General features: G+C 46.4%; 1 protein-coding gene across 1 annotated transcript; it reads right to left on the bottom strand.

Moving 5' to 3' along the window:
* Nucleotides 1–2,763: 2,763 nt before the first annotated feature.
* Nucleotides 2,764–8,262, bottom strand: LOC124699108 (indole-2-monooxygenase-like). Its single transcript, XM_047231469.1, has 3 exons — nucleotides 7,771–8,262; nucleotides 3,513–3,941; nucleotides 2,764–3,427 (listed from the first exon to the last, which is right to left on the bottom strand). Exons 1-3 carry the CDS (start codon nucleotides 8,260–8,262, stop codon nucleotides 2,804–2,806), a joined length of 1,545 nt encoding a protein of 514 aa, XP_047087425.1. The 3' UTR covers nucleotides 2,764–2,803.
* Nucleotides 8,263–9,699: the final 1,437 nt, after the last annotated feature.

Genomic DNA, 9,699 nt, shown 5'->3' with positions numbered 1-9,699 from the left:
CAGCAGAAGATCCTAAAGAACCAGCCTGACGACGAGTATGTTGCCGCGGACGTAAGCTGGGATCCCTCTGCCAGCAAGTAGAGATAGTGTAGCCAGTCCTGCCACAGTAGGTGCAAGGAAGTGATGTCGAACCACGAGGCTGCTTGGGCTGACTCTGACCCTGGAATGGAGGAGTAGGGAGTATCGGCGGTGCCGGAGACCGCAACGAAGCCGGCGGCATAGGAGGTCCACGAGCAGACGGCACAGGAGGGCCACAAGCAACAAGAACAGAGGGAACCTCAAGAAGACCAGCACCACGAAGACGAGTCTCCTCAACACGAAGCTCAGCAAGTACCTTAGAGAGCGGAACACGACCACGGGCAAGCAGCTGAGCACGGCGCGGCTCAAACTCCTTAGGGAGCCGCGACAAGAACTCAAAAACGCGTTGAAACTCCAGATCCGCGCGCACAGTCAGACAACAGAGACATGTGGCACACACAGCTGTACGGAGAGAATCAAGCTGACGCCAAATAGCAGCACTCTGAGTGTAGAACTCATCAATAGTAGAATCACCCTGCTGAAGGGAATGCTCCTGGCGGACCACAGACAGGTAAAGAGCATCCCCAGACGGCTGATAACGCTGACGAAGAAAAGCCCACTGAGCAGCAGCGGTGGGAAGACCCATAAACTCAGCAAGCATACCGAGGCGGTAACACCGGAGGTGAGAACAACAGCAGCACGAGCATCCTCATCTATCCACCGAGTGTACTCGGTCGGATCCAGCCGGTAAGTCGCAACGGCAGTAGAGTGGTCCTGGACCTTCCGGTCATAATCAGCCAGAGCAGTGTCATCAGCACTCTTGGCTGCATCCTTATCCGCCTGAGTAGCATCAGGGGCAAGGGCAACAGGTGGCAGTGCAACAGGCACTATAGGAGCAACGGGGCGCGGCGGACAGGAGATCTCGCCAGAGAGCACACCCCAAAGACGAAGACCGCGCATGTGAACGCGCATGAAGACAGCGAAATCAGGATAATTCACGCCATCAAAGATCACCGGGCAGCGAGGGATCGCAACATAGCCCGATGAGGAAGACATAGCAGTTCTCCTTTTTTTATTTATTTTTTTTTTCGCTTTTTTTATTATTATTTCTTTCTAGAACAGATCGGAATCAATCATGGGAGCGGCAACATGGGAGCTGCGGCAGCGGCGGCACGGGAGAGAGCGGGCGCACGGGGGCGAGCGACTGCCGGCACGGGGGGCGGCGGCCGGCGACGGGGGCGGCAACCGGCGAGCGGGCGCACGGGGGCGGCGGCCGGAAAAGAGAGGAGAGGAGCCGGCCGGGAAGACGGGGGCGGCGGCCGGGAAGGAGAGGAGGCGGTCGGGAAGGAGGAGGAGCGGCCGGGGGCGGGGGAGGAGGACCGGCGGCAGCCGAGAAGGAGCCGGCGGCGGCGGACAGCGGCCGGGAACAAGCTTCAAAGAAACGTCCGTACGGACTAGAAGAGGAGGAGGACCAATTTTTGCTCTGATACCATGTTAAGGCAATATGCTTGTTGTATTACCAGGGGGCCAAAGACCACAATATATAGTACATGTACGGGTGCAAATATGCAGGAAACCCCCTAACATATGAGAAAACTACAATATACAGATATATACATCTCACAACAACATCGTCAAATAAACGTCAAGGTGCTACCGAAGACCTAGCATGTAAAGATCAACATGGACATGGATTCCTTCCTAGCTAAAGAAGTGATCAAAGACCACGAAGAGTTTCATTACGACGGCTTATATGAGAGTCTTATTATATAATATATATGCTATCCTTTGATGATGATGATGATGATGATGATGATGATGATGATGATGATGATGATGATGATGATGATGTTGAAACTTTGTACTTATGATCATCTTCTGACCCGTCCAATTGTGGCCTACTCGGTTTTGATGATCATGCCCACTAAATGAATGTCAGGAAAAATATACTAATTACTGAATTAGGAAATTTAAGTCCGTAAAAATCTAGAGGCCACAGAAAAACCTGGACTACTATCCGGTCTTTTCCTGGTCTGTAACAGTTTTAGACTACAAAACTGACTCGAATCTCATCTAGAGGGTGTGGGAAAATCTGGAGGTTCAGGATTCTTCATGGTCGGTTTTCCAGGTTGATAAACTCAGCTACCGCATGACTCGAGTAAGTTTTGGATCAAAACCAACCGTGAGCTAAAGATTATTTTAGTTGGTTATGGCTGTAAATTGGACTCATTCCTTGTCTGTCCTAGTCGTGTTTAAGGAATCTATCACTCGCAGTCGGATGCTAGAACCCATTCAGCTCTATGTACTAAAACTGGCTCTAGTATCAGTTCAATACTAGTGAGAATATACATTCTTTCAATTATCTTTAATTGTTAAATTATGCGTTTTTAAGATTTTCTGGATTTTGCACTTAGGATTTTGCGATCTTCCAAGCAATGTATTTTATTTGATTTTATAATCTAAGTTCACATATTGGAATTTGGGATCATAAAAGTATAGACAATTGAAATGTTTCCCAAAAACTTGCACGGGCCACAATGCTAGTTTTTTGGGAAATGCATTTGTTTACTTATTCTCATAACTAGCTCTTAAGATCTAATTATATGTACAAACAATTAAATTTATTATTCAAATTTTTGTGTTGATGACAGGTCACCGTACATTATTTTCCTCTACAAACTTCCGAAGGTGATTTACAACAACTAAGAGTTGACCTTTATTTATGAGAAACTATATACCGATCACACAAAATACTTGGGTTATATGTGGCTACATGGCTGTTTTTCTATATGCGTATTTTTGGAACTAATAGCAGTTTCTCCTTTCGGCGAACGGTTAGCCCAAACACCTCTGTCATATCAATGTGTTTTCTCTTAAGCCCTGGCGGCAGTTCCCAATCAAAGTGGTAAATGAGGTTTGCCAACATTAGCTCGATGTTGGTAGTTGCGAGGTTTATGCCAGGGCACATCCTCCGTCCTGCACCGAATGGCAAGAAATGGAAATCGCTCCCCTTGAAGTTGACATGCACATCATTGCCTCCTTTTACAAATCTTTCAGGTATGAAATCTTCCGCATCCCCCCAGGAGGTTGAGTCCCTACCAATGGCCCATGCATTGACGATGACACGTGTCCCAGCAGGAACCATGTATCCATCAATGTAGCAGTCATCCATGGCAAGGTGCGGAGCAAGGAGGGGCGCAACAGGATGCAGCCGAAGTGACTCCTTAATGGTTGCCCTTAGGTACGTCATGTTGTTCATGTCAATTTCACCGACAATTTCTTGTCCCTGTGGTACGATAGTCCTCACCTCGTCTTGAAGCTTCTCCAACAGGTGTGGCCTCCTCATGAGCTCAGCCAAGGTAAATTCGAGGGTGCTTGATGACGAGCTTGTTGCACCAAAAAATACATCCTGCGGTTTTCAATTAATTAGGACGATATAAGATATACAAAAATCAACATATATATATAACCTGGAAGGTGTTATGTGTACTTACCATGAGAAGAGCCTTTAGATTCTCTCTTGTGAGATTATACTCCAGCTGAAGAGACAGCAAAATGTCTACGAAATCAGTATCTGTGTGATCAAGCTTTGACTTATCATTGCTCAGACGATCGTCGATCACCTTGTCTAGCAAATCGGCCCATCTATTCCTCACTCCCTCGGCCTTGGCACAAACTGCCTTCTTAAGCACTTTTACCCTAGCCAATGCTGGGAAATATTCCTCTAGGTTGAACCCTCCTAGTAACCGTGAGCTATCATTGATGAGGTCCCCTAAAATCTTGCTTTGTCCTTCTTTTAGGAAAAAATTTCCTGATACGATGCGAACCACGATGTCATGCACAAATGAGTTGAGCAGCTCGCTCATGTCCACCGTACCACCCGCTCTGGCCGCTTCGTTAATCTTGGCCATCACCATGCTCACCTATTATGGCATGCATCTTAAAGTAAGACACTGGGTTACATTTACGGAAGTTAGCAAGGAAAAAATGAGAGTCAACTTTTTTTAATTTCCTTTATGACATGGTGTAGTACAAACCGTTTTGATTATGATGCTACGTTTCTGATATCAAAATTACGAGCCAAGTTGAACAAAAAAAGGATATATCAGATGGTAATATACTGATTGAAATATAAACATACAACTCCAAACCAAATATTAGAAATCTAGAATATCCTAATTAGTAGATTCCCTCTATTCATCACTTAACCATCTTCTTAGAAATTTACTTGTTGCTTCTTATGTTTCGGTCCATATACGAGCCCATCGCCGAGGATCCACCCTTCTTCCTATTTAGAAGACCTTCTTACATGCCCACACCTCTCTTTTCTACCTTGTCGCCGTCTCACAGTTATTGAGTAGGATGAAGATTCCTTGTTTGTATACTAGCTAATATACACATAAATCTGATGGAATCATCTAATCAGGAGGGAGTTTGTTGCTTTGTTCAAACACATGCATAACCTAGACCTAGCGGTCTGATCTATTTCAGACACCAAATTTATCTGTTTTGATCCGTTTGGGTTGGCCCTGGACATCAAAATGGTCGTCTAGCCACGTTTGTCTGTTTGGGTTGGGTAGCCCCAATTGCCCGACACATTTCTCAGCATAAACAAGAAGTAGTTCTTTTTTTCATTGGAAGAGTAACTTGAACAAGATGAAGATAGTAGAATTCATCGCAAAGCAAGGGAAATATTACACCATTCATTCACACAAATGTAAATAACTAGTAGGATATGAAGGCTCGTCATTGGAGGCTTCATCGCCGGGCACCCGTGCCGGTGGCAGTTCCTGTGCTTCATCGCTGGAGTCGTGAGGTTGAAATGCCGGCATCCGTGGCCTCCCGAATGAATGCTACTTGGCGGGCATCCTCGGTGTCCTTCTTCGCCGTGCAACCCAGCCTTGACCAAAACGCGATCCGCTCGGCCTTGGTCTTCTCCAATGGTGGGTGCTTTCCATCGAAGCAGTTCAACGGGGCCTCTCGCTCCTCGCGAAAGTGGGCCAGCCAGCAGGCGCTAACAGCGTCATATTGTGGGTAGAGCCACAATGCCTCCTTCTGCCGCCTCCAGAAGGCCTCATAGCCAAATTCCTTGCCTTTCGGCAGAGGCACCATGAGAACCCCGCCCAGGCTGATGCTGAAGCCCTTTAGCACCGTTGCGTTGGCCAACAAGAGGATGCCATACTTTGCGAGGTGGGTGGCCTCGTGCCAGTCCAACCATTCCAGGTCCATGCCGACGGCGGGACAGAAGGTTTCACCTACTACTGGTCTAGGGAGCAAGCAAGATTGGAACCGACAATGACAATGGATGTGTGAGCATGTGCGGTTGGTTGGCTATAAAAGGACGGATTACGTGCTAATTATTGTGGCCCAGAAGGCTAGCCGCTGCCCCGCTAGTCCTGGTGCGACCACTGAGTCGAAGCAGCCTAGACGGTGAAGCATTGCAGGTTTGGAAGCGAAACAGTCCGTTGACCGGCCCAAACAGTTCGATCAATTTCCGTCGGGCCGTTGGACTGGACTTTTACCTATTTCCTGTCCACCGAGGCCGAAACTTTAATCAGTTTGCGTCAGGTCTGCTCGAGATACCCTAACAGGTATGCACCGAATAGTAAAAGTAGGCTACTAGACAAAATATGGTAGATTAGAAAAGACAATGAAAAAGGACGATCTAGATGCCTGTGACAGAGTTGGCCGGACGTGGTATGGTGGTTGAGATGCTTTTGAAGGCCTTGACGGGGTTTTGTACTCGATGTATTAGGTCGATTCAATACATGTGAAGATGCCTCCATAGTTATGTTCTTAGAAGTAGACAAGTTCGCCCAAACTCTATGTTGTGATTGTTGGAATCTATATGATCAAGGTGAGCAGTGGTTTTCTAACAAGTGATATCGACACAAAATTTAAAGATTATGGTCGTTGCGAGCAGACAACTCGACGGTGGGCAGTGCGATAATACAAAGGCGCGAGGTTGTAGTTGGTTCGATCAGTAGAGACCTTTTTGAAAGAAAAAAAATGGCAATTTGTATTTTCAATCTCAAAAGATTCTCAAAAAATTCATATGGAGTACATCTACTCATCTAGTATGCATGACAAAAGTATGGCCAACATAAATTTCCAACCCCGCAAAAAGTAAAAATAGTACCATATGAAAACATGGGAAAATGCCCCCACCCCCCTTTGCATTGCCATAACAATATAATAATACATAGACAGTCTAGTAACTCAGAGAATCGCCCAACAAGGTCGTACCTTGGTGTGCTAGCTACATGTAGGTGGTTTGGACAACGTACGAGAGGTTGGTAAAGCTTGATGTCTAGGTAATGGCGACTTGGCGGCAGGTGCCACTGTGTGGGCCGCTAGTCTTGATTGTGTGGGCGGTGAACTGACCTGCATGGGTCAGTTATGGTCACACGACACCTCCCTCTTGACCAGATCTAGGGACCTTGTCCATTCCAACCACCCTAGTTTGGCCGATGAGACTTCCAATGAACAGTGACCATTCTACCTACGGGAAACCTTGAAGGAATTTCCATGGGTACATGTCTCTTTGTCCTTGTCTTTCGGGCAAAAGCCTTTGGTATGTTCTCTGGACCAGGTGGCGAGGAGAGTGTCACTCCGCTCCCTTCTTGAAGGAGACGTCTCATGAACCTAGAGTCTATTGAGGTGTGGTCGGTTTGCGGTTATCACCGGTGCTTTCACGTTGTGGACTTAGCTCCGGTTGGGTGAGCGTACTCACCTTGTCTCTCTGGCCTTGGCAATCTTGTCGTCTTCTTTCCATCCTTACTATAGGAGGATATTCTACAACTTCTGACGTTGCAACACTCTTCGAGTCAAAGTGAGGACGCAAGGGTCCCTTTTCTGAAGTGGAGACAAATGGTGTCGTGACGACATGAAAGGCTTTCTTGAAGTAGACATGGACATGACATCTCGAGAGGCTCATCTTCTCCGACATCATGATCTTGCATTTGCTTCTCCTTCGATCAAGCAATAGTTGATGCCGACGAGGCTTTAGAGTTTTTTCAAGAATTTTCAAGCTACCTGTTATGTTTATCTTTTGTGTGTCGTAAGATGATTTCCTCAGCACCATATATCATCAGCCAAAGTTCGGGATTTATCAATTGAAAGCTGGGTGTTATCACGTTCTGTCTGAAAAACAATTCTAGCTAAAAGAACTAGTTTGTCTATAAGATGACCTTTGTTTTGAATCTCACAGCTCAAAGCAGTTGGATAACACACACACTTCAATCATGCCCATTCTTAATCACTTCTACCGCTCCATTATTATGTTCCAAAATAACTGAAATTTAATGTTTGTCGTAAATCAAACTACCTTAAGTTTGACCATGTTTGTCGAAAAATACATCAACATCTACCATTTCTATTAGATTCATCATAGAATTTATATTTATATTATATAAATTTACGCCCTGCACCATCAGATTACATCGTGATTCGTGCACTTGAGTTGCAAATTAAATTGCAACTGAATTTTTTTATTTGCAACAGACCGTTAAATTTGCTTCGTGATTCATGCTAATCATGGGTTGCAATATGGTAACGTCGGTTTTCAGTCGAAAGAGAACTGGTCACATCCATAAATTTAGCATTATAGATATTCACACGTTTTTTTTATAATTTTTGCCGATGTTTAACTTAGGACAAACCTAAACGAGGGATTTAAATTTGTTGCACATGTCAAGATATTAATTTTTTCTTTGAACGCGAGAAATTAGAAACAAAAGTAATTAAAATTACCTCCTCTATGGCAAGACGACGGAAAGACTGCACCCTTTTAACGCTCAAGACGTGGGTTGTCAGGAGCTTCCTTGCCTGCCGCCAGTTCTCGCCATATGGCGCGAAGGCGACGTCGGACGAGCCGTAGAGGATGATGTCGGAGACGACGGAGCGGGGACGCGACGCAAAGACGTGGTCGTGCGTGCGCAGCACCGCCTCTGCGGCACGCGGCGACGACACGACGAGCGTCGGCACGGCGCCGAGGCGGAGGAGCATCACGTCGGGACCATGCTTCCTGGCGAGGCGGCTGAGGGAGACGTGCGGAAGGGAGCCGACGAGGTGCAGGTGCCCGATGATGGGCAGAGCCGGTGGCGAAGGAGGGAGACGGTTTTCTTGCTGCTTCCTTTTCTTTGCAATAAACCAGTAATAGTGGACAAGCACGAGGAGGAAGAAGAACAGAAACCATGCACGCGGATGCGTCTCTAGCACGGGGTTTTTCACGAGATCTGCCATGGTGAATGAATGTCTACTAGCCGGCGAGCTGTTTATCATCGCAAGCTCGCTCTGATGCTTATAAGCTTAGCCAGGCGGAGTAAAGACGACAAAATCTCTGCAGTGGTACACTGAACTTGGAAGAATTAGTGCTCGTGTGTCACGATGAGCTCTCCGTAGTCCGTACTCAATCAGGGTACGTTGTCAATCACGAGTCATTCTCAGTGCATACCATATGTACTAGTCCAGTGAACTTGGAGAAATCAGTGCTTTGCCACGTACTGTGTGTCCAATTTTAGTCCCTCATTACACACGTTTAATTCATCGTACTGGATCAGTAGACATATGTTAACGATTGTCAGCCACGAATCGTTCTCAAAGTATAGACCGTTGAAAATATGAGCTATCTGCTATGGGCGAGATTGATTGCATCCGGCCAAAATTGCGGTCCGTGAGGCATTGCATAAGGGCTTCTCCAGCGGCTCGAAGTAAACGGACCAAAAGCATCCGCTTGCGTCTACACGGATAAAAAATCATTTCCAGCGGTCCGACGTAAAATGACCGTTGCGTTCGCAAAGCCGCAAACGCGAACCAAATATACGACAGGAATGCGTCTCCGTGCGTCCGTTTTAGCCGGGCTAGCCTCTCTCTCTCCTCCTTTAATGCATAGTAGGTCCATGTGTTGGTTAACGATGCCACATAAAAGACATTTTTCTCTCTCTCCTCCTTAATTAATGCATGGTAAGACCTTTGCGGTCTAAAAATACGTCTCTGCAACTATGGAAGGGGCAGATACATACGGACATATGGCTGATACGTTTCAAATGTATCTATAATTTTTGATGCTCCAAGCTTGTTTTACATCAATTCATATATGTTTTGCTTACACTTCGTTTCACTTTTATATGATTTTTTGCACTAACCTATTAACAAGATGCCACAGTGCCAGTTCCTGTTTTCTGCTATTTTTGTATTTCAGAAACGTTGTACAGGAAATATTCTCGGAATTGGACGAAACAAAAGCTAAAATCAATATTTTATCGATGCAAAGACGAAGTCCGAAGGGGGGTCGAAGAGGCGCCACAGGGCGGCCAGACCAGGCCTTAGCCCGCCAGGGGGGTGGGCCCCCTAGGCACCCCACAGACCTAAATCCTCAGCCTATTTAAACATCTTCTGGGGAAAACCATGGATACCCGAGCCCCCATCCACGAAAAGTTCCGTCGCGGACGCCATCGCCGAACCCATCTCGGAGGGTTCTGAAGGTCTTCCCGGTACCCTACCGGAGGGGGAAATCATCGCCGAAGGCATCTACATCGCCATGCCCGCCTCCGAAGTGATGTGTGAGTAGTTTATCCCTGGACTATGGGTCCATAGCAGTAGCTAAATGGTTGTGTTATCCACTTTGTGCTTCATGTATAGATCTTGTGAGTTGTCCTACATGATCAAGATCATCTTTAT

This window comes from Lolium rigidum, chromosome 3, assembly GCF_022539505.1.
Source record: "Lolium rigidum isolate FL_2022 chromosome 3, APGP_CSIRO_Lrig_0.1, whole genome shotgun sequence".
NCBI classification, from domain to species: Eukaryota; Viridiplantae; Streptophyta; class Magnoliopsida; order Poales; family Poaceae; genus Lolium; species Lolium rigidum.
This window is presented reverse-complemented; position numbering and strand designations above follow the sequence as displayed.